Below are 26,796 nucleotides of genomic sequence, written 5' to 3'. Positions count from 1 at the left end.
GGCTTCTGTCAGACCATCTGGCCAAGCTGCTTCACACGGCAATTCAGCTATTTATTTTCATTCGCTGTTTCAGCTTAATTAAGCCAGAGTATATAAATGCCACTCCAGAGCAAAATTCTTGCATCACTTATGCTGTCTCTTTTCCCCGGGGCAAGTGTCCACACTGGACGAAGTCAGAGAGGGAAAGTGGGATATGACCTGCTGAGTGAAGTCAGAAGGAAATGGAGGGGATAGAGAATAGCACAGCAATGCCCAATTTTTCAGCTTTGTATTGAGATATTTCAGCAAGTGTTAAATCCTGCCTCAAGATAGTCTCTGATATAACCGGCACAGTATTTTACAGCTCTGCCCTAGGAGTCAGTAATGTAGTAAATGTATTGGTAGCAGGATAAATTATTGCAGTCAGTATAGCTTGCTCTGGACTTTCCCCAAAAGGTAGAGCATATGTATGTGCTATATGGTAGGTTCCTGCCTCATAACTAATTTCTGCAGATTACAGGACCCAGGTCAAACAACAGCACTCTGTATATAAATAGTCAATTGCAGCTTTTGCAACCCCTGATCCCCCCCTAGCTACCGGGGCTGCTAATTTGAGGTCTTATCTGATACCTGTACTTTCTCAGTAGCAGTTAAGAGGGTGTATACTGCCAGCGAGAAAAAAACAAGCATGTGGTGTGCAAGGATCACTACTGAAACACAATGACCGTATGAGGCTGTTATTTTTTAGCGTTTATCTGAGAGCATAGTGATTTGCATTATATACAGCTCTTCTTGTGAGTTCCCAATCCGATTTCAGTATCGTTATCTGAGCTGTCTGCAGCCTACATAGACAAGCAAGAAGACAGTATATAAGGCATCCCCCTCTATCACTCACAGTCAAAGTTCTCTAAGATCTTCTTAAACTTATAAAGGGTTTAGTCTCTAACCCTCTATCACCTCCCGGCAGCCACTGAGTTCAAGTCTTAATGTCGCTCTTTGTTTTGAGCTGTGAATAACGTGTAGGGCTTGTTATCTATGACCCTTCTGTCAAGGCTTCTGTCCCACTAGCTTACCGGACCTCAATGCCTCTCTGTTGCTCCTAGCACTGTCCTCCGAAGTGGCAATCAGCGACACCACTCCTGCTCGTTGTTGCCTAGAGATGTATTATTTCTTTAAGGAGCCTCCGGTTTCTGCTATTGATGATCTCCGGAGCGGATCCCCGACCCTCCGGAGACAAAGCCGACACTGGTGAATATAAGCAATCCCTTCAGCTTACACTATTAGTGCAGTTGTGTGGTAACATCGGGTTTAGAGTCAGCGTATCTACCGCAGCCCTTTCTGCTCAGCCAAGTTGCGGGTTGGTTTGCACTACACCTCCTCAACAATAAACGGTGTGTTTTTTAAAGTATTTAGCTAATTAGGCTATAATTATATTGTTAATTAGCTCTCCTGTGCATCAGAGCTCAGCCGACACATCACCTCTTCATTCAGCGGTTGGCTCCGCCCCTCCGCATCTTATTATTTAAAGGGACAATAAACATCTTGTAATAAGACATTCCTGTTTGCTGACTGTCATATCAGCATGAGTGCTTTTCATGTTCCAAGAATTAGAAAATCATCAGTTTTCAGAGCTAAATTACATGAAAAAAGGAAAAAACATAATTTATGTAAGAACTTACCTGATAAATTCATTTCTTTCATATTAGCAAGAGTCCATGAGCTAGTGACGTATGGGACGTATGGGATATACATTCCTACCAGGAGGGGCAAAGTTTCCCAAACCTCAAAATGCCTATAAATACACCCCTCACCACACCCACAATTCAGTTTAACGAATAGCCAAGAAGTGGGGTGATAAAAAAGTGCGAAAGCATATAAAATAAGGAATTGGAATAATTGTGCTTTATACAAAAATCATAACCACCCCAAAAAAGGGCGGGCCTCATGGACTCTTGCTAATATGAAAGAAATGAATTTATCAGGTAAGTTCTTACATAAATTATGTTTTCTTTCATGTAATTAGCAAGAGTCCATGAGCTAGTGACTTATGGGATAATGATTACCCAAGATGTGGATCTTTCCACGCAAGAGTCACTAGAGAGGGAGGGATAAAATAAAGACAGCCAATTCCTGCTGAAAATAATCCACACCCAAAATAAAGTTTAATGAAAAACATAAGCAGAAGATTCAAACTGAAACCACTGCCTGAAGTACTTTTCTACCAAAAACTGCTTCAGAAGAAGAAAATACATCAAAATGGTAGAATTTAGTAAAAGTATGCAAAGAGTACAAAGTTGCTGCTTTGCAAATCTGATCAATCTAAGCTTCATTCCTAAACGCCCAGGAAGTAGAAACTGACCTAGTAGAATGAGCTGTAATCCTTTGAGGCGGAGATTTACCCGACTCAACATAGGCAAGATGAATTAAAGATTTCAACCAAGATGCCAAAGAAATGGCAGAAGCTTTCTGGCCTTTTCTAGAACCAGAAAAGATAACAAATAAACTAGAAGTCTTTCGGAAAGACTTAGTAGCTTCAACATAATATTTCAAAGCTCTAACAACATCCAAAGAATGCAATGATTTCTCCTTAGAATTCTTAGGATTAGGACATAATGAAGGAACCACAATTTCCCTACTAATGTTGTTAGAATTCACAACTTTAGGTAAAAATTCAAAAGAAGTTCGCAACACTGCCTTATCCTGATGAAAAATCAGAAAAGGAGACTCACAAGAAAGAGCAGATAATTCAGAAACTCTTCTGGCAGAAGAGATTGCCAAAAGGAACAAAACTTTCCAAGAAAGCAATTTAATGTCCAATGAATGCATAGGTTCAAACGGAGGAGCTTGAAGAGCCCCCAGAACCAAATTCAAACTCCAAGGAGGAGAAATTGACTTAATGACAGGTTTTATACGAACCAAAGCTTGTACAAAACAATGAATATCAGGAAGATTAGCAATCTTTCTGTGAAAAAGAACAGAAAGAGCAGAGATTTGTCCTTTCAAAGAACTTGCGGATAAACCTTTATCTAAACCATCCTGAAGAAACTGTAAAATTCTCGGAATTCTAAAAGAATGCCAAGAAAAATGATGAGAAAGACACCAAGAAATATAAGTCTTCCAGACTCTATAATATATCTCTCTGCATACAGATTTACGAGCCTGTAACATAGTATTAATCACAGAGTCAGAGAAACCTCTTTGACCAAGAATCAAGCGTTCAATCTCCATACCTTTAAATTTAAGGATTTGAGATCCTGATGGAAAAAAGGACCTTGCGACAGAAGGTCTGGTCGTAGTGGAAGAGTCCACGGATGGCAAGAGGCCATCCGGACAAGATCCGCATACCAAAACCTGTGAGGCCATGCCGGAGCTACCAGCAGAACAAACGAGCATTCCTTCAGAATCTTGGAGATTACTCTTGGAAGAAGAACTAGAGGCGGAAAGATATAAGCAGGATGATACTTCCAAGGAAGTGATAATGCATCCACTGCTTCCGCCTGAGGATCCCGGGATCTGGACAGATACCTGGGAAGTTTCTTGTTTAGATGAGACGCCATCAGATCTATTTCTGGAAGCTCCCACATTTGAACAATCTGAAGAAATACCTCTGGGTGAAGAGACCATTCGCCCGGATGCAACGTTTGGCGACTGAGATAATCCGCTTCCCAATTGTCTATACCTGGGATATGAACCGCAGAGATTAGACAGGAGCTGGATTCCGCCCAAACCAGAATTCGAGATACTTCTTTCATAGCCAGAGGACTGTGAGTCCCTCCTTGATGATTGATGTATGCCACAGTAGTGACATTGTCTGTCTGAAAACAAATGAACGATTCTCTCTTCAGAAGAGGCCAAGACTGAAGAGCTCTGAAAATTGCACGGAGTTCCAAAATATTGATCGGTAATCTCACCTCCTGAGATTCCCAAACTCCTTGTGCCGTCAGAGATCCCCACACAGCTCCCCAACCTGTGAGACTTGCATCTGTTGAAATTACAGTCCAGGTCGGAAGCACAAAAGAAGCCCCCTGAATTAAACGATGGTGATCTGTCCACCACGTTAGAGAGTGTCGTACAATCGGTTTTAAAGATATTAATTGAGATATCTTTGTGTAATCCTTGAACCATTGATTCAGCAAACAGAGCTGAAGAGGTCGCATGTGAAAACGAGCAAAGGGGATCGCGTCCGATGCAGCAGTCATAAGACCTAGAATTTCCATGCATAAGGCTACCGAAGGGAATGATTGTGACTGAAGGTTTCGACAAGCTGAAATCAATTTTAGACGTCTCTTGTCTGTTAAAGACAGAGTCATGGACACTGAATCTATCTGGAAACCCAGAAAGGTTACCCTTGTCTGAGGAATCAATGAACTTTTTGGTGAATTGATCCTCCAACCATGATCTTGAAGAAACAACACAAGTCGATTCGTATGAGATTCTGCTAAATGTAAAGACTGAGCAAGTACCAAGATATCGTCCAAATAAGGAAATACCACAATACCCTGTTCTCTGATTACAGACAGAAGGGCACCGAGAACCTTTGTAAAAATTCTTGGAGCTGTAGCTAGGCCAAACGGCAGAGCCACAAACTGGTAATGCTTGTCCAGAAAAGAGAATCTCAGGAACTGATAATGATCTGGATGAATCGGAATATGCAGATATGCATCCTGTAAATCTATTGTGGACATAAAATGCCCTTGCTGAACAAAAGGCAAGATAGTCCTTACAGTTACCATTTTGAACGTTGGTATCCTTATATAACGATTCAATATTTTTAGATCCAGAACTGGTCTGAAGGAATTCTCCTTCTTTGGTACAATGAAGAGATTTGAATAAAACCCCATCCCCTGTTCCAGAACTGGAACTGGCATAATTACTCCAGCCAACTCTAGATCTGAAACACAATTCAGAAATGCTTGAGCTTTCACTGGATTTACTGGGACATGGGAAAGAAAAAATCTCTTTGCAGGAGGTCTCATCTTGAAACCAATTCTGTACCCTTCTGAAACAATGTTCTGAATCCAAAGATTGTGAACAGAATTGATCCAAATTTCTTTGAAAAAACGTAACCTGCCCCCTACCAGCTGAGCTGGAATGAGGGCCGCACCTTCATGTGGACTTAGAAGCAGGCTTTGCCTTTCTAGAAGGCTTGGATTTATTCCAGACTGGAGATGGTTTCCAAACTGAAACTGCTCCTGAGGATGAAGGATCAGGCTTTTGTTCTTTGTTGAAACGAAAGGAACGAAAACGATTATTAGCCCTGTTTTTACCCTTAGATTTTTTATCCTGTGGTAAAAAAGTTCCTTTCCCACCAGTAACAGTTGAGATAATGGAATCCAACTGAGAACCAAATAATTTGTTACCCTGGAAAGAAATGGAAAGTAGAGTTGATTTAGAAGCCATATCAGCATTCCAAGTTTTAAGCCATAAAGCTCTTCTAGCTAAAATAGCTAGAGACATAAACCTGACATCAACTCTGATAATATCAAAAATGGCATCACAGATAAAATTATTAGCATGCTGAAGAAAAATAATAATATTATGAGAATAATGATCTGTTACTTGTTGTGCTAAAGTCTCCAACCAAAAAGTTGAAGCTGCAGCAACATCAGCCAAAGATATAGCAGGTCTAAGAAGATTACCTGAACACAGATAAGCTTTTCTTAGAAAGGATTCAATTTTCCTATCTAAAGGATCTTTAAACGAAGTACCATCTGACGTAGGAATAGTAGTACGTTTAGCAAGGGTAGAAATAGCCCCATCGACTTTAGGGATTTTGTCCCAAAATTCTAATCTGTCAGACAGCACAGGATATAATTGCTTAAAACGTTTAGAAGGAGTAAATGAATTACCCAATTTATCCCATTCTCTGGAAATTACTTCAGAAATAGCATTAGGAACAGGAAAAACTTCTGGAATAACCACAGGAGATTTAAATACCTTATCTAAACGTTTAGAATTAGTATCAAGAGGACCAGAATCCTCTATTTCTAAAGCAATTAGTACTTCTTTAAGTAAAGAACGAATAAATTCCATTTTTAATAAATATGAAGATTTATCAGCATCAATCTCTGAGACAGAATCCTCTGAACCAGAAGAGTCATCAGAATCAGAATGATGATGTTCATTTAAAAATTCATCTGTAGAGAGAGAAGTTTTAAAAGATCTTTTATGTTTACTAGAAGGAGAAATAACAGACATAGCCTTCTTGATGGATTCAGAAACAAAATCTCTTATGTTATCAGGAACATTCTGCACCTTAGATGTTGAGGGAACTGCAACAGGCAATGGTACATTACTAAAGGAAATATTATCTGCTTTAACAAGTTTGTCATTACAATTAATACAAACAACAGCCGGAGGAATAGCTACCAAAAGTTTACAGCAGATACACTTAGCTTTGGTAGTTCCAGCACTAGACAGCGATTTTCCTGAAGTATCTTCTGACTCAGATGCAACGTGAGACATCTTGCAATATGTAAGAGAAAAAACATATAAAGCAAAATTGATCAAATTCCTTAAATGACAGTTTCAGGAATGGGAAAAAATGCCAATAAACAAGCTTCTAGTAACCAGAAGCAAAGAAAAAATGAGACTGAAATAATGTGGAGACAAAAGCAACGCCCATATTTTTTGGCGCCAAATAATACGCCCACATTGTTTGGCGCCTAAATGCTTTTTGGCGCCAAAAATGACGCCACATCCGGAACGCCGACATTTTTGGCGCAAAAGGACGTCAAAAAATGACGCAACTTCCGGCGACACGTATGACGCCGGAAACAGAAAAGATTTTTTGCGCCAAAAAAGTCCGCGCCAAGAATGACGCAATAAAATGAAGCATTTTCAGCCCCCGCGAGCCTAACAGCCCACAGGGAAAAAAAGTCAAATTTTTTAAGGTAAGAAAAAAAGATTGATTCAAATGCATTATCCCAAATATGAAACTGACTGTCTGAAAATAAGGAATGTTGAACATTCTGAGTCAAGGCAAATAAATGTTTGAATACATATATTTAGAACTTTATAAATAAAGTGCCCAACCATAGCTTAGAGTGTCACAGAAAATAAGATTTACTTACCCCAGGACACTCATCTACATGTTTGTAGAAAGCCAAACCAGTACTGAAACGAAAATCAGCAGAGGTAATGGTATATAAATAAGAGTATATCGTCGATCTGAAAAGGGAGGTAAGAGATGAATCTCTACGACCGATAACAGAGAACCTATGAAATAGACCCCGTAGAAGGAGATCACTGCATTCAAATAGGCAATACTCTCCTCACATCCCTCTGACATTCACTGCACGCTGAGAGGAAAACCGGGCTCCAACTTGCTGCGGAGCGCATATCAACGTAGAATCTAGCACAAACTTACTTCACCACCTCCATAGGAGGCAAAGTTTGTAAAACTGAATTGTGGGTGTGGTGAGGGGTGTATTTATAGGCATTTTGAGGTTTGGGAAACTTTGCCCCTCCTGGTAGGAATGTATATCCCATACGTCCCATACGTCACTAGCTCATGGACTCTTGCTAATTACATGAAAGAAATAAACAATTAAAGAATATCTAAAAAATATATATAAATATCTCAAGGTGTTTACTAAACCTTTAAATACCCTACAACTTTAATGTACTTTTTACAATCTAAGTACAGTAATGAAATATATAAGCCAACAAGCCATGTATAGTCCTAAAGGATGCTGCAGCCCTCAGTGTTTTTGCAGTTAGAATGTATTGAGCAGTATAAGTGTTATATAGGGAGCTGCTGGGGAACTGACTAATGAATGTCAGTCACATACACACACAATAAAGGGCCTTTCTAATGAGAAACGATAATTTGTTAGTACATGTAAATTTCAACACTAGTGATGCTCCAACTCTATGTATTTAACGCCTACAAAAGGGTTTAAACATATACATAAAGTACTGCTCTGGACCCATACAGTACTGCTACAACTAATGAATTAGATAGAGCATGTAATTTTAAACAATAGAATGTCCCTTTAAGCAGACCGCTGATAAAACTAGAAATGTGGTAACATTTTGATATTCTAGCAGTCATGCACTATATTAATAACAATTTTATCTTATTATAACATATTCAAGGAAAAATATCAAACGTCTGCAAACCATGAAATAAAACTATCCTTGTAAAAATCTGAAAAACCCCCCAGACATCTTTTAACTTAAATTGCAACCTGTAATTTAGTGTTATATTGGGATGAGACCTGAATTTGCATCCAACTCAGAATTTGAGAAGCAAATACAGTTTTGGACATTTGAAATGTGTGTACCAGCTGTAGAAACAGTTTTATTTTTATTTTTTATTTTTAAACAGGGCATGGAAAATCGTGAGAGCCAGCACCTGAGGTCACACCAAGCCAAGCATCTGTATAGATCACACAGAAGCCAGCATAAGCATCTCTTTCAAGGAAAAATGCCCAGTGCCAAATCAATGAGAGCTCTGTTACAGAAGGGAAGAGCTCTCACAAATAACCAGGGAGGAAGCGGCTGCATTAAAAGTAATATTTATAATATACAACAAAGGCTTTTTTTATAAAACAAAATAATAACACAATTTTATGACCAAAAAATAAAATAGAACTATAGCACCTTTTCTAGATATTAATAGAGCTCACACCACATCTAACATATTTAAAAATGTTTCCCAGTCATTAGAAGGATTGTAACAAAAGGAGGAAGAACAATTTCCAAGTTCATAGTAGAGGATAATACCATCTTGTGCAGGAAACCAAGGGCTGTGTAAGTTACTAAATACAGAAATGTGGCATGCTGATGGTATCACAGCCAGGAAGACAATATGAGACATGGTAACATGAGAGGCAAATGCTCACAATACGCTGAATTGTCTTTACTTTGGGACAAGGTTTAGGTCTAAAGAGGAAGTCTAGGCCAGGAAAAGTGAAGCTGATCTAACGCTTGAATTAAATCTGTTTGCCTGGTTTAAGCCAGCTGAGACTGAAAGTGCCAAAATAAAGCAGAAACTCCAGACAGCTCTAATGAAGGGGCTACTGCTGTGACCTACATTGCGACTATATAGGATTTAAAGAATAGTCCGTCTTCCAAAACAGAGCATGGGAACAACATCAATGACCTAACAGAGCCCACAGACAGAATTACCACCCGCACTATCCAACTTGTGTGTGTGGTTCAGAGTATTATTTTGGAACCAGGCAGTGAGAGCTAAAACGGACAGGGTAAAATAATGCCCCACGAGACCTGGGCTCACAAAAACGTACCCCAGAAAGAGGAAAAATTAAATTTATGCTTACCTGATAAATTTGTTTCTTTCTTGACACGGTGAGTCCACGGATCATCATAATTACTATTGGGAATATTACTCCTGGCCAGCAAAGAGCACCACAGCAAACCTGTTAAATACCACTCCCCTTACCCACAACCCCCAGTCATTCGACCAAAGGGAAATCGAGAAAGGAAGTAATATAAGGTGCAGAGGGGCCTGAGGTTTATGTAAAAATAAACTGTCTGAAAATACAGGGCGGGCCGTGGACTCGCCGTGTCAAGAAAGAAACAAATTTATCAGGTACGCATAAATTTAATTTTATTTCTTATGACACAGTGAGTCCACGGATCATCAATTACTATTGGGAATCAATACCCAAGCTAGAGGACACGGATGATAAGGGAGGGACAAGACAGTTAAACTAAACAGAAGGCACCACACTGCTTGCCTCAGCTGAAGCAAAAGTATCAAATTTGTAAAATTTTGAAATAAAATGTGTAAAGATAAACAAGTGGCAGCCTTGCAAATCTGTTCCACAGAAGCTTCATTTTTGAAGGCCCAAAAGGAGGAAACAGCCCTTGTGGAATAAGCCATGATTTTCTCAGGAGGCTGCTGTCTAGCAGTCTCATATGCCAGACGAATAACACTCCTCAGCCAAAAAGATAGAGAAGTAGCCGTAGCTTTCTGACCCTTGTATTTTCCAGAAAACACAACAAAGAAGTGACGAAAATCATTAGTCGCCTGCAAATAATACTTCAACGCACGAACGACATCCAGGTTGTGCAACAAACGCTCCTTATGAGAAGAAGGATTAGTTAGGACACAAAGAAGGAACAACAACTTCTTGATTAATATTCCTATCCGAAACCACTTTTAGAAGGAAACCTAAGGCAGTACGCAGGACTACCTTATCAGAATGAACAATAAGGAAAAGAGACTTATACTGCAGCGTTGAGAGCTCCGAAACTCTTCTAGCCAAAGAAAAAGCAACCAAAAACAAAACCTTCCAGGATAACAATTTAATATCCAAAGAATGCATAGGTTCAAACGGAGCCTGCTGAAAGACTCTAAGAACCAAATTAAGACTCCATGGAGGAGTAGCAAACTTAAAACATAGGCCGGATTATAACCAAGGCCTGACAAAAAGACTGAACATCTGGCACACCCGCCAGACGCTTGTGCAACAAAATAGATAAAACAGAAATTTGACCCTTCAGGGTACTAGCAACTAAACCCTTCTCCAGATAGTCTTTGAGAAAAGACAAAATCCTAAGAATTCTAACTCTACTCCAAGAATAGCCTTTGGATTCACACCAATAAAGATATTTACGCCATATCTTATAATAAATTATTCTAGTCACAGGCTTGTGAGCCTGAATCAAAGTTTCAATGACCGACTCAGAAAACCCACACTTTGATAGTATCAAGCATTCAATCGCCAAGCAGTCAGCTTCCGAGAAACGAGATTTGGATGCAAAAAAAAAAGAGCCCCTGAAGTAGAAAGTCCTTCCTTAACGGAAGACTCCAAGGTGGAAGAGATGACATCTCCACCAGATCTGCATACCAGATTCTGTGAGGCCATGCCGAAGCAAAGAGGATCACCGACGCCCTCTCCTGTCTGATTCGAGCAATGACTCGTGGAAGGAGAGCAAACGGAGAAAACACATGCGCTAGACTGAAGTTCAAAGGAACTGCCAGAGAATCTATCAACACAGCCCGAGAAGCTCTTGACCTCGACCCGAACCTTGGCATTCTGACAAGATGCCTTGAGATCCAATTCTGGCTGCCCCCACTTGAGAACCAAGTTGGCAAACACCTCCGGGTGAAGTTCCCACTCCCCCGGATGAAACGTCTGTCTGCTAAGAAAATCCGCTTCCCAATTGTCCACCCCTGGAATTTGGATCACAGACAAAAAGCAATTGTGGATCTCTGCCCACTGAATAATCCTGGCTACCTCTGACATGGCTAAGGAACTCTAAGTTCCTCCCTGATGATTGATGTAAGCCACTGACATTAAATAGACCAACCGAAACCTGATAAACTGGGCTGAAGCTAACTGAGGCCAGGCCAGAAGAGCATTGAAATTTGCCCTCAGCTCTAAGATTTTCAAGGAAAGAAGTGATTCCACCTGAGTCCATAAACCCTGAGCCTTCAACGAGCCCCAGACAGCAGGCTGGCATCCGTGGTCACAAACACCCAGGAAGGTCTGCGAAAGCAGTTTCCCTGGGAGAGGTGTTCCTGAGACACCCATCACAGAAGAGAATCTCTTGTCACCTGATCCAGAACGATTCACGGAGACAGATCCGCATAATCCCCTTTCTATTGTCTGAGCATGCATAACTGCAGATGCCTGAGATGGAACCAAGCAAAACGGAATGATCTCCATAGCTGACACCATCAGAGCGATTACCTCCATATACTGAGCCACTGACGGCCAAGGAGAGGACTGAAGGGCAAGACAAGAGTTGAAGATCTTTGTTCTTCTGACTTCTGTCAGAAAAACCTTCATCTCTAGAGAATCGAAAATGGTTCCCAAGATTACCACCCTTGAAGATGGAACCAAGAAACTCTTTCCTTAATTCACCTTCCAACCATGGGAGCACAGAAAAAACAACAACAACTATTTGTGGGAGAATGCTTGTTGAAAAGATGCCTGAACCAGAATATCGTCCAGATAAGGCACCACTGCAACACCCCACAACTGGAGAACAGCTAACGCTCCCAGAACCTTTGAGAAAAACCTGGGAGCCATTGCCAGGCCAGAAGGAAGTGCCACAAACTGAAAATGTTTGTCTAGGAATGCAAACCTCAGAAACTTGTGATAATCCTTGTGGATAGGAATATATAGATATGCATCCTTTAGATCCACAGAAGTCCTGAACTGACTTTCCTGAACCAGAGGAAGAATGGAGCTAATAGGGTCCATCTTGAAAGACGGAACTCTGAGAAACTTGTTTACACTCTTGAGGTCTGGAACAGGTCTGAAAGTTCCCTCTTTTTTGGGAACCACAAACAGATTGGAGTAAAATCCCAGACCCTGTTCCTGAATTGGAACAGGAACTATCACACCCAGGATGGAAAGATCCTGGACACAATTTTAAAATGCTTCTCTTTATCTGGTTTACAGATAACCTTGAAAGATGGAACCTGCCCCTGGGAGGAAAACTTTTTAACTCCAATTTGTATCCGTGGTACACTAAGTCCACCGCCCAGAGATCCAAAACATCCCGAACCCAAGCCTGAGCGAACAGGGAAAGTCTGCCCCCCACAAGATCCGCTCCTGGACTGGGGCCAGACTCTTCATGCTGACTTTGAGTCAAAGCCAAGCTTCTTAGACTGCTTCCCCTTGCTCCAAGCCTGATTGGACTTCCAGGGAGACTTGGACTGTTCCTGCTTGGCAGAGGAAGGGGAAGACTTGCCTGAAAAATTCTGAAAGGAACGAAAATTACTCTAGCGTCCCTTAGACTTCTATCTCTTATCCTGAGGGACAGAATGTCCCTTACCTGTTTTACCCCTGTAAGGAATAGACAAAAGTTTAGACTGACAACACATCCGCAGACTAGGACTTTAACCATAAACCCCTGCGAGCCAGAATAGCAAAACCAGAAATTTTTGCACCCAATCTAATGACCTGCAAAGAGACATCCGTGATAAAGAAATTTTCAAACCTAAGAGCCTTAATACTATCTTGGATTTCATCCATAGGTACATACATCTGAATAGAATCAGACAAAGCATCAAACTAATATGCTGCCGCACTGGTAACAGTAGCAATATGCACCGAACGGCTACCATTCCAGACCCTGGTGAACATAAATTCTTTTAAGCAACACCTCCAAATTTCTATCCATAGGATCTTTAAAAGAACAACTATCCTCAATGGGAATAGTGATCCTCTTAACCAAAGTGGAAAATGCTCCTTCAACCTTAGGAACCGTCTGCCAAGACTCCTTAACAGAGTCAGCCATAGGAAACATCTTCTTAAAAATCGGAGAAGGGGAAAAAGGAACCCCAGGCTTCTCCCACTCCCGTGCAATAATCTCAGAAGCACTGTCAGGAACAGGAAAAACCTCCACCTCTGAGGGAACATCAAAAAACTTGCTAAGTTTACTAGATTTCTTTGGAGTAACTACTAGTGTAGTATCAGAGTTCTCCAAAGTAGCCAAAACCTTCTTAAGCAGTGTCCGGAGGTGCTCAAGCTTAAATCTAAAAGTTACCACTTCAGAAGCAGAAGAAGGAATTATACTATCAGAGTCTGAAACTTCCCCCTCAGACGCTATGGAAGAATCTTCCCCATCAGACCAATGGGAAGAAACAGTCAACATAGCCATACCCGATTCAGATACCATACCTTCCTCACTGAATCCTTATATCTCCTTTTACGCTTCCCCTGTAATGCAGGAAAAGCCGTCAGGACATGAGTTCCCGCAGAGGATATCTAGGTAGCAATGTCCTGCAAGGAAACTCCAACTGATGACACAGAAAGATGGGACACACAAAGAGAATGCTGCGGCATATTCCGAACAGGAGACCCCTGAACAGCATCAACCTTAGATAATGATGGCTTAGATTCAAAAATCTTATCCCTATACTGTAATGTCTCCACATTACAGTCAAAACACAAGCTGCATGGGACAACCTGCAAAGCCTTTTCCATCTTTATCAAAAACAAATCAAATTGGCTTCCAAAAATTTGAAAATAAAAAACTTTACTGTCCCTGCTGAGGTGCCTACCTGACCCCCTGAAGCTGGAAAATACTCCTGATGATCCTGACCCAGCAGCCTTTGAAAGGAAATGCAAACTGCAAAAAAAAAAAGGCAGCCCAAACAGAATTGCCACCTCAGAATAAGCCCCTCCCATTCGTGGGCGTCACTAAAAGTCCGGCTTCCATTGCTATTTTCCCTATAGAAAAAAGCCGGTTAAGTGTCACACAGTGCCCAAATACTGCCCAAACATAAACCCACACTGGTTTAACAGTCCCTGTACCCATCAAAGTGCCAAACTCTTTTTAAATAAAGAAAATAAAAACCGGCACTTACCTGAGTCAAATCTGCCCGGCAGCAGGGCAGCTCACAGATATGGAAAGGCTTCCTCCCCCCATAGACCCGTGGAACAAATGAAGGACTGACTACTCTTAATCAGGCATTCCAGATAAGGCAGCACCAAACAAGGAAGGTACAGGGAAATGAAAAATCCCACCAGTTTCCAAGTGCTCAAAAGCCACCACAGCTCTACTGAAGAGACTGATGTGGAACACAGCTAGACCCCAGAAAAAAACAGAACAGCCAGCTCTGCTTTTAAAAATAATAAACTCTTGATTGAAGAATCTTCAGACACCTAAAAACATTACCACCTCCTTGCTGAAGGCAAAGAGAATGACTGGGTGTTGTGGGTAAAGGGAATGGTATTTAACAGCTTTGCTGCGCTGCTCTTTGCCGAATCCTGCTGGCCATGAGTGATATTCCCAATAGTAATTATGATGATCCGTGGACTCACAGTGTCATTAGAAAGAAATATAAACTAAATATAGCTATAAAATATGAATAAATGTAAGAGGGGTGCTTCCTTTAGAGCTGGACTTCAACAAATAAAATTAAAAAAAATATGTATTATAAAAAGTAATGGTAACCATTTAAATATTATATATATGATAATAGATGATGCTGATAAAAATGAGGAAAGGATGTTCTTACATGCGCAGGTGAGCAAGTTCCAGCAGCTTAAGAAGCCATTGTCAGTGGAAGCCAGAAGGTATTTGGAACAGCTCAATTTTCCAAAACACAGATTCCTAGAGCAACAAGAAGAAAAATAAACACAAAAATAGTAACTGGCACAGTTTGTCTTGTTCATCACTAAATCCTTTAGCCTCATATGGTCTGCTAAGCTTAAAAGGGACAGTGAACACCTGATAACTACTAGACTTATCTTGTATTGCTATAGAATAACATATCTGACACAGCTAAACATGGTTTTAAAACAAACATTGTGCATGCTGCAATTGTTTTTCAATAACCAAACCCTACCCACCACTTGCCTCATTTGGAGGAGCCATACTGAGATTGAGCCTCCAACTAACAAGGCTAGCCCGGTCATATTTCTAGTTTTAAAGTGATATGCAAAGCAAAACTTTTCTTTTGAGATTCAGACAGCAGACACTTTTACAAAAAGTTTCCAATTAACTTCTATTATCAAATTTGCTTTTTTCCCCCACTGTATCCATTGTTGAAGATACCTAGATAGGTGTCTGGAGCACTATATGGCAGGAAAGAGCTGCCATCTAGTGTTCTTACAAATGGATAACAGTCATACAAAATTGCTGCCATATAGTGATCTAGAGTGAAAAATGTACACTCCTGAACTTAGGTCCATGCTGTTCAACAAAAGATACCAAACAAATTTAGAAAAATTAATAGAAGTGCATTAGAAAGCTGTTTAAAACTGCAATCTTTTATTTGAATCATAAAAAAAATAAAAATGGGTTTCATGTCCCCTTAAGTGCATTGCTTTGCAGCTTTTTAGTTGGTTGTGATGGCAACAAATAAAACCAGTTATTTAATAAACAAAAATAAACCTAAAGGAACAATTTATCCTATGGTAAAAAAGTCACTGGAACTATATTAAGGAGATACCAATTTTTCAGTACGCTGTTTCTTTAATGTACATAAACAGAAGTGAGTGGGACAACAGAAAGGTGAAAAGGAAGGGAACCTTAAAGGGACATTCTAAAAAATTAGAGCATTTAATTTTTGCATCACAAGCACAGTGAGCCAATTAGGAATGGCAGCCACATGCACATGCCAATCAGTAGCTGTTTTCTGCTTGTAACTTCAGTGCATGCCTTTGTCTATGTGACTAACCCTTTCCCAGGGGTTAAAACTCAGAGTAAGCTTGGGTCAGTATTGCAAAAATGTGCAATGTCTTAAAGGGACATTAAAACACTTTCTTTCATGATTTAGAAAGAGCATGCAATTTTCAAATTTACTTCTATTATCTAATTTGCTTCATTCTCTTGATATCCTTTGTTGAAAAGCATATCCAAATAGACTCAGTAGCTGCTGATTGGTGGCTGCACATAGATTCTTTGTGTGATTGACTCATCCATGTGCATTGCTATTTCTTCAACAAAGGATATCAGAAGAATGAAGCAAATTAAATAAAGTAATTTGGAATGTTGTTTAAAATTGTATTCTCTACTTAAAGTGAAGGTAAACTTACCTGGTCTTTAATCTACAATATCATTCTTTGTGCCAAAATAATATGAGTTTCATTCATCAATATTTTCCAATTTTTGTGTAAAATAAGTTATTGCCATAATAAATTGATTTTTTTATGCTGCCCGAATTCAACCCGTTTAAAAAAAAAAAAAAAAAAAAAAAACTATCTTGGTCACGTTTTCTAACTAGCCAACTGAAAATCTGGCCGTTAGGCGGCCGTCAATGTGCATCATCTGCCTCCATCTTATTCTGCGCATGCGCTAATATTTTATCCCCATATTTTATTCTGAGCGTGCTCCCGTTTCGCGCATGCGCAGTCAATTTATTTTGAACCACCGCAAAACAACATCGGCTTTTACGGACGGCTCTTTCGCGCATAACATAGTACTGAATGAATAGATTTTAGCTATTCATTGAGTATTATGTTTCTAAATCATGCACATTGTAGACTGGTTTCGCTAGGAAGCGCATGCGCAGTAGACAGCGTGCTAATCGCGCATGCGCATTTCAAAGGATCATTGTGAACGGGCTTTTGAGATAAGTATAGAGCGGGTGGGACCGCTCTATACGTTACAGCACAGAAACATAGGAAGTAGAGGTTGGGAGGAGTTATCATGGAAATGGTAGGAATATATAAATACAAATAACTGCTTAAAAAAAAAAAATGTACAAAAAAAATAAACTTAGAGATTATATTATTCTATTGATAAAGAATGCATTGATGTATTGTAATACAAAAAACTTTACCTTCACTTTAAATCATAAAAGAAAAATGCTGGGTTTCATGTCCCTTTAAGAGTTGGGAAGCTAGGGAGAAATCTTTAATTCTTCTTTATAAACTAAGAACTTAAACTATATGTTTGTAGGGGGACAAGTATGATTTTAAAACCTAAATCTGTACAATATTTTAAAAGTAACTGCTTTTAAAAAAACAAACAAAAAAAAAACACTTTTTGTGTGTTTCATTTTCAACATCACACTGTAGGGTTTTTATTTAACACTAGCAAACCTTGCATCCAGAAAGGTTTACAAAATTTAACAACTTTGAATTATGGTTAATATCCTTTATGATCATTTGCAGGTCCTGTGTCTACGTGAATAAGCGAACATACCAGTTAACATACAGTTGGTTACCTACCTTATTTTTCCAGGTGGTTGGCAAAATGTATGTTTTAGATCCCAGGTGTTGGACTCCCAAATAGTGATGACTTCTTCAAAGCTCACGGCTAGAAGAGAACCATCCTCAGAAAAGCAGCAATTTGTTGCCATGTTTCTGTGGTAACTGCCAACGAAATCACAGGTCCAGCCGCTTCTTTGCTCTGCAAACAGAAATGAATATATCATTTTCCCTACACTCAGCAGTATAGGAATATGTAAAAAAGAGTGCAGTCAAGTGGTAATAACCCCACTGCCCTTTGAAGTGGTGGGGTGTGATTAGAAAATCTGTGCATCAGGTTTTTTTTACCTTGGGCAATTTTAAGATTTCTTTAAAAATTATAGATAAGTGGTGATCAGCAATTAGGTATTTGTGACAGCCAGGATTGTTACAGCCCACAAGTAAGGGTGTCACACAGCTGGAGAATTGTGAATTACTTGCAGCAACTTTTATTAAAGGGATAGTAAAAACTCCTTGAAATATTTATATAAAATGTTTAATTATAAAAGTATACTGCAAAGTTGTATAATTTCTCAATTTAATTTACCCCCTTTTTCATGCAATTTAGATCAAAAAAATTTTTTTCGTCATTCTCAGAATGTGTAGAATTTTTTTTTTAAGGCTAATCCTGCCACGTTTTCCTATTTGGCTTTAGTGGATAACACCTTCAAAACAATTTACTTTATACTAATATTATGGCCGTTGACTGCAGACTCAAGCCCAGATAGCTCATTCAAATACGGCAAGTGGTGGGTGGAGTTTGGCTATTAAAAAACAAATTGCTGCAAACAAGATGGTAAAGTTTAGAAACTATTTTACACTTGATCTTAGACCTGGAAACCTCCCCAATTTAGAGTTAAATTAGAGAAAAATAATAAAAGTGCACTAAAATGGTTATATAGTTTTTACACACATAATTAAACATTCTATATTACAATCTCAATATGCTTTCTGTCCATTTAAGGAGGACAATCAAGTGCACATAATGCTGTGGTTATTTAGAGGTTTCAATTACATTTTCAAAATCAAACATACATATATACACACACATATATATATATATATAACAATTTATGTAAGAACTTACCTGATAAATTCATTTCTTTCATATTAGCAAGAGTCCATGAGCTAGTGACGTATGGGGATATACATTCCTACCAGGAGGGGCAAAGTTTCCCAAACCTTAAAATGCCTATAAATACACCCCTCACCACACCCACAATTCAGTTTAACGAATAGCCAAGAAGTGGGGTGATAAGAAAAAAGTGCGAAAGCATATAAAATAAGGAATTGGAATAATTGTGCTTTATACAAAAAAATCAAAACCACCACAAAAAAGGGCGGGCCTCATGGACTCTTGCTAATATGAAAGAAATGAATTTATCAGGTAAGTTCTTACATAAATTTTGTTTTCTTTCATGTAATTAGCAAGAGTCCATGAGCTAGTGACGTATGGGATAATGATTACCCAAGATGTGGATCTTTCCACACAAGAGTCACTAGAGAGGGAGGGATAAAATAAAGACAGCCAATTCCTGCTGAAAATAATCCACACCCAGAATAAAATTTTTAATGAAAAAACATAAGCAGAAGATTCAAACTGAAACCACTAACTGAAGTACTTTTCTACCAAAAACTGCTTCAGAAGAAGAAAACACATCAAAATGGTAGAATTTAGTAAAAGTATGCAAAGAGGACCAAGTTGCTGTTTTGCAAATCTGATCAACCGAAGCTTCATTCTTAAACGCCCAGGAAGTAGAAACTAACCTAGTAGAACGAGCTGTAATCCTTTGAGGCGGAGTGTTACCCGACTCAACATAGGCATGATGAAATAAAGATTTCAACCAAGATGCCAAAGAAATGGCAGAAGCTTTCTGGTCTTTTCTAGAACCGGAAAAGATGACAAATAGACTAGAAGTCTTTCGGAAAGACTTAATAGCTTCAACATAATATTACAAAGCTCTAACAGCATCCAAAGAATGCAATGATTTCTCCTTAGAATTCATAGGATTAGGACATAATGAAGGAACCACAATTTCTCTACTAATGTTGTTAGAATTCACAACCTTAGGTAAAAAATTCAAAAGAAGTTCGCAGCACCGCCTTATCCTGATGCAAAATCAGAAAAGGAGACTCACAAAAAAGAGTAGATAATTCAGAGACTCTTCTGGCAGAAGAGATGGCCAAAAAAAACAAAACTTTCCAAAAAAGTAATATAATGACCAAAGAATGCATGGGTTCAAAAGGAGGAGCTTGAAGAGCCCCCAGAACCAAATTCAAACTCCAAGGAGGAGAAATTGACTTAATGACAGGTTTTATACGAACCAAAGCTTGTACAAAACAATGAATATCAGGAAGATTAGCAATCCTTCTGTGAAAAAGAACAGAAAGAGCAGAGATTTGTCTTTCAAGAAACTTGCGGACAAACCTTTATCTAAACCATCCTGAAGAAATATAAGTCTTCCAGACTCTATAATATATCTCTCTAGATACAGATTTACGAGCCTGTCACATAGTATCAATCACAGAGTCAGAGAAACCTCTTTGACCAAGAATCAAGCGTTCAAACTCCACACCTCAAAATTAAGGTTTTGAGATCCTGATGGAAAAAAGAACCTTGAGACAGAAAGACTGGTCTTAACGGAAGAGTCCACAGCTGGCAAGAGGCCATCCGGACAAGATCCGCATACCAAAACCTGTGAGGCCATGCTGGAGCTACCAGCAGGACAAACTAGCATTCCTTTAGAATATTGGAGAATACCCTTGGAAGAAGAACTAGAGGCGGAAAGATATAGGCAGGATGACACTTGTAAGGAAGAGATAATGCATCCACTGCCTCCGCCCGAGGATCCCTGGATCCGGACAGATACCAGGGAAGTTTTCTTGTTTAGATGAGAAGCCATCAGATCTATTTCTGGGAGTTCCCACATTTGAACAATCTGAGGAAATACCTCTGGGTGAAGACCATTCGCCCAGGTGCAACGTTTGGCGACTGAGATAATCCGCTTTCCAATTGTCCATACCTGGGATATGAACCGCAGAGATTAGACAGGAGCTGGATTCCGCCCAAACCAAAATTTGAGATACTTCTTTCATAGCCAGAGGACTGTGAGTCCCTCCTTGATGATTGATGTATGCCACAGTTGTGACATTGTCTATCTGAAAACAAATGAACAACTCTCTCTTCAGAAGAGGCCAAGACTGAAGAGCTCTGAAATTGCACGGAGTTCCAAAATATTGATCGGAAATCTCACCTCCTGAGATTCCCAAACCCCTTGTGCCGTCAGATACCCCCACACAGCTCCCCAACCTGTAAGACTTGCATCTGTTGAGATTATAGTCCAGGTCGGAAGAACAAAGAAGCCCCCTGAACTAAACGATGGTGATCTGTCCACCATGTCAGAGAGTGTCGTATAATCGGTTTAAAGATATTAATTGAGATATCTTTGAGTAATCCCTGCACCATTGGTTCAGCATACAGAGCTGAAGAGGTCGCATGTGAAAACGAGCAAAGGAGATCGCATCTGATGCGGCAGTCCTAAGACCTAAAATTTCCATGCATAAGGCTACCAAAGGGAATGATTGTGACTGAAGGTTTTGACAAGCTGAAATCAATGTTAAACTTCTCTTGTCTGACAAGAACAGAGTCATAGACACTGAATCTATTCTAGAAACCTAAAAAGGTTACCCTTGTCTGAGGAATCAATGAACTGATTGGTAAATTGATCCTCCAACCATGAACTTGAAGAAACAACACAAGTCGATTCGTATGAGATTCTTCGAAAATGAGAAGACTGAGCAAGTACCCAGATATCGTCCAATAAGGAAATACCAAAACCCTGTTCTCTGATTACAGAAAGAAGGGCACCGAGAACCTTTGAAAAAAATTCTTGGAACTGAGGCTAGGCCAAACGGTAGAGCCACAAAACTGGTAATGCTTGTCTAAAAAGAGAATCTCAGACACTAAAAGTGATCTGGATGAATCGGAATATGCAGATACACATCCTGTAAATCTATTGTAGACATATAATGCCCTTGCTAAACAAAAGGCAGGACAGTCCTACAGAAACTGAATGTTGGTATCCTTACATAACGATTCAATATTGATAGATCCGGAACTGGTCTGAAGGAATTGACCTTCTTTGGTACAATGAAGAGATAAAATAAAACCCCAGCCCCTGTTCCAGAACTGGAACTGGCATAATTACTCCAGCCAACTCTAGATCTGAAACACATTTCAGAAATGCTGAGCCTCTGCTGTGTTAACTGGGACACGGGAAAGAAAAAAATCTCTTAGCAGGAGGCCTTAACTGAAGCCAATTCTGTACCTTTCTGAAACAATGTTCTGAAACCAGAAATTGAGAACGGAATTGATCAAAATTTCTTTGAAGAAAACGTAATCTGCCCCATACCAGCTGAGCTGGAATAAGGTCCGCACCTTCATGGGCACTTAGGAGCTGGCTATAGGTTTTCTATAAGGCTTGGATATAGTCCAAACTGGAAATAGTTTCCAAACTGATACCGCTCCTGAGGATGAAGGATCAGGCTTTTGTTCCTTATTGTGAGGAAAGGAACGAAAATGATTATTAGACCTAAATTTACCTTAGATTTTTTATCCTTTGGTAAAAAAGTTCCCTTCCTTCCAGAAACAGTTGAAATAATAATTTATTACCCTGGAAAGAAAAGGAAAGCAAAGTTGACTTAGAAGACATATCAGCATTCCAAGTTTAATCCATAAAGCTTTTCTAGCTAAAATAGCTAGAGACATATACCTGACATCAACTCTAATGATATCAAAAGATGGTATCACCAATAAAATTATTAGCCTGTGATAGAATAATAATAATGCTATAAAATTATGATCTGTTACTTGTTGCGCTAAAGCTTCTAACCAAAAAGTTGAAGCTGCAGCAACATCCGCTAAAAATATAGGAGGTCTAAGAAGATTACCTGAACATAAGTAAGCTTTTCTTAGAAAGGATTCAATTTTCCTATCTAAAGGATCCTTAAAATGAATTACTATCTGCCGTAGGAATAGTAGCACATTTAGCAGGAGTAGAGACAGCCCCATAACCTTAGGGATTTTGTCCCAAAAAAACTCTAATCTGTCAGATGGCACAGGATATAATTGCTTAAACGTTTAGAAGGAGTAAAAGAATTACCCAAATTATTCCATTCCCTGGAAATTACTTCAGAAATAGCATCAGGGAGATTAAACACTTCTGGAATAACTACAGGAGATTTAAAAACCTTATTTAAACGTATAGATTTAGTATCAAGAGGACCAGAATCCTCTATTTCTAATGCAATTAATACTTCTTTAAATAAAGAACGAATAAATTCCATCTTGAACAAATACAAAGATTTATCAGCATCAACCTCTGAGACAGAAACCTCTGAACCAGAAGAACCATTATCAGTATCAGAATGATGATGTTCATTTAAAAATTCATCTGAAAAAAGAGAAGTTTTTAAAAGGACTTTTATGTAAACTAGAAGGAGAAATAACAGACATAGCCTTCTTAATGGATTTAAAAAATAAAATCTCTTATGTTTATCAGGAACACTCTGAAAATTAGATGTTGACGGAACAGCAACAGGTAATGTAACAGTACTAAAGGAAATTTTATCTGCATTAATAAGTTTGTCATGACATGCAATACAAACAACAGCTGGAGAAACAGATACCAAAAATTATAGCAGATACACTTAGCTTGGTAGCTCCAGCACTAGACAGCGATTTTCCTGTAGTATCTTCTGACTCAGATGCAATGTGAGACATCTTGCAATATGTAAGAGAAAAAACAACATATAAAGCAAAATTGATCAAATTCCTTAAATGACAGTTTCAGGAATGGGAAAAAAATGCCAAAGAACAAGCTTCTAGCAACCAGAAGCAATGAAAAAATAAGACTTAAATAATGTGGAGACAAAAGCGACGCCCTTATTTTTTAGCGCCAAATAAGACGCCCACATTATTTGGCGCCTAAATGCTTTTGGCGCCAAAAATGACGCCACATCCGGAACGCCGACATTTTTGGCGCAAAATAACGTCAAAAAATGACGCAACTTCCGGCGACACGTATGACGCCGGAAACGGAAAAGAATTTTTGCGCCAAAAAAGTCCGCGCCAAGAATGACGCAATAAAATGAAGCATTTTCAGCCCCCGCGAGCCTAACAGCCCACAGGAAAAAAAAGAGTCAAATTTTTGAAGGTAAGAAAAAATGATTAATTCAAATGCATTATCCCAAATATGAAACTGACTGTCTGAAAAATAAGGAAAGTTGAACATTCTGAGTCAAGGCAAATAAATGTTTGAATACATATATTTAGAACTTTATAAACAAAGTGCCCAACCATAGCTTAGAGTGTCACAGAAAAACATAATTTATGTAAGAACTTACCTGATAAATTCATTTCTTTCATATTAGCAAGAGGTAATGAGATAGTGACGTATGGGATATACATTCCTACCAGGAGGGGCAAAGTTTCCCAAACCTCAAAATGCCTATAAATACACCCCTCACCACACCCACAATTCAGTTTAACGAATAGCCAAGAAGTGGGGTGATAAAAAAGTGCGAAAGCATATAAAATAAGGAATTGGAATAATTGTGCTTTATACAAAATCATAACCACCACAAAAAAAGGGCGGGCCTCATGGACTCTTGCTAATATGAAAGAAATGAATTTATCAGGTAAGTTCTTACATAAATTATGTTTTCTTTCATGTAATTAGCAAGAGTCCATGAGCTAGTGACGTATGGGATAATGACTACCCAAGATGTGGATCTTTCCACACAAGAGTCACTAGAGAGGGAGGGATAAAATAAAGACAGCCAATTCCTGCTGAAAATAATCCACACCCAAAATAAAGTTTAACGAAAAACATAAGCAGAAGATTCAAACTGAAACCGCTGCCTGAAGTACTTTTCTACCAAAAACTGCTTCAGAAGAAGAAAATACATCAAAATGGTAGAATTTAGTAAAAGTATGCAAAGAGGACCAAGTTGCTGCTTTGCAGATCTGGTCAACCGAAGCATCATTCCTAAACGCCCAGGAAGTAGAGACTGACCTAGTAGAATGAGCTGTAATTCTCTGAGGCGGAGTTTTACCCGACTCAACATAGGCAAGATGAATTAAAGATTTCAACCAAGATGCCAAAGAAATGGCAGAAGCTTTCTGGCCTTTTCTAGAACCGGAAAAGATAACAAATAGACTAGAAGTCTTACGAAAAGATTTCGTAGCTTCAACATAATATTTCAAAGCTCTAACAACATCCAAAGAATGCAACGATTTCTCCTTAGAATTCTTAGGATTAGGACATAATGAAGGAACCACAATTTCTCTACTAATGTTGTTGGAATTCACAACTTTAGGTAAAAATTCAAAAGAAGTTCGCAACACCGCCTTATCCTGATGAAAAATCAGAAAAAGAGACTCACAAGAAAGAGCAGATAATTCAGAAACTCTTCTGGCAGAAGAGATGGCCAAAAGGAACAAAACTTTCCAAGAAAGTAATTTAATGTCCAATGAATGCATAGGTTCAAACGGAGGAGCTTGAAGAGCTCCCAGAACCAAATTCAAACTCCAAGGAGGAGAAATTGACTTAATGACAGGTTTTATACGAACCAAAGCTTGTACAAAACAATGAATATCAGGAAGAATAGCAATCTTTCTGTGAAAAAGAACAGAAAGAGCAGAGATTTGTCCTTTCAAAGAACTTGCGGACAAACCCTTATCTAAACCATCCTGAAGGAACTGTAAAATTCTCGGTATTCTAAAAGAATGCCAGGAAAAATGATGAGAAAGACACCAAGAAATATAAGTCTTCCAGACTCTATAATATATCTCTCGAGATACAGATTTACGAGCCTGTAACATAGTGTTAATCACAGAGTCAGAGAAACCTCTTTGACCAAGAATCAAGCGTTCAATCTCCATACCTTTAAATTTAAGGATTTCAGATCCTGATGGAAAAAAGGACCTTGTGACAGAAGGTCTGGTCTTAACGGAAGAGTCCACTGTTGGCAAGAGGCCATCTGGACAAGATCCGCATACCAAAACCTGTGAGGCCATGCCGGAGCTACCAGCAGAACAAACGAGCATTCCTTCAGAATCTTGGAGATTACTCTTGGAAGAAGAACTAGAGGCGGAAAGATATAGGCAGGATGATACTTCCAAGGAAGTGATAAAGCATCCACTGCCTCCGCCTGAGGATCCCGGGATCTGGACAGATACCTGGGAAGTTTCTTGTTTAGATGGGACGCCATCAGATCTATTTCTGGAAGTTCCCACATTTGAACAATCTGAAGAAATACCTCTGGGTGAAGAGACCATTCGCCCGGATGCAACGTTTGGCGACTGAGATAATCCGCTTCCCAATTGTCTACACCTGGGATATGAACCGCAGAGATTAGACAGGAGCTGGATTCTGCCCAAACCAAAATTCGAGATACTTCTTTCATAGCCAGAGGACTGTGAGTCCCTCCTTGATGATTGATGTATGCCACAGTTGTGACATTGTCTGTCTGAAAACAAATGAACGATTCTCTCTTCAGAAGAGGCCAAAACTGAAGAGCTCTGAAAATTGCACGGAGTTCCAAAATATTGATCGGTAATCTCACCTCCATCGGAGGCAAAGTTTGTAAAACTGAATTGTGGGTGTGGTGAGGGGTGTATTTATAGGCATTTTGAGGTTTGGGAAACTTTGCCCCTCCTGGTAGGAATGTATATCCCATACGTCACTAGCTCATGGACTCTTGCTAATTACATGAAAGAAATAAGATTTACTTACCCCAGGACACTCATCTACATGTTTGTAGAAAGCCAAACCAGTACTGAAACGAGAATCAGCAGAGGTAATGGTATATATAAGAGTATATCGTCGATCTGAAAAGGGAGGTAAGAGATGAATCTCTACGACCGATAACAGAGAACCTATGAAATAGACCCCGTAGAAGGAGATCACTGCATTCAAATAGGCAATACTCTCCTCACATCCCTCTGACATTCACTGCACGCTGAGAGGAAAACCGGGCTCCAACTTGCTGCGGAGCGCATATCAACGTAGAATCTAGCACAAACTTACTTCACCACCTCCATCGGAGGCAAAGTTTGTAAAACTGAATTGTGGGTGTGGTGAGGGGTGTATTTATAGGCATTTTAAGGTTTGGGAAACTTTGC

At 39.3% G+C, this 26,796-nt stretch overlaps 1 protein-coding gene across 1 annotated transcript in view; it reads right to left on the bottom strand.

Moving 5' to 3' along the window:
- The window catches only part of WDR75 (WD repeat domain 75), a gene marked incomplete in the record, with an annotated part of 145,005 nt that overhangs the window by 38,985 nt on the left and 79,224 nt on the right, over positions 1–26,796 (bottom strand). Inside the window, 2 exon segments of the mRNA XM_053698601.1 lie at positions 14,933–15,027; positions 17,592–17,772. Coding sequence (XP_053554576.1) covers positions 14,933–15,027; positions 17,592–17,772 — 276 coding nt within the window.

This window comes from Bombina bombina, chromosome 1 (genome assembly GCF_027579735.1).
Source record: "Bombina bombina isolate aBomBom1 chromosome 1, aBomBom1.pri, whole genome shotgun sequence".
Lineage (NCBI taxonomy): Eukaryota > Metazoa > Chordata > Amphibia > Anura > Bombinatoridae > Bombina > Bombina bombina.
This window is presented reverse-complemented; position numbering and strand designations above follow the sequence as displayed.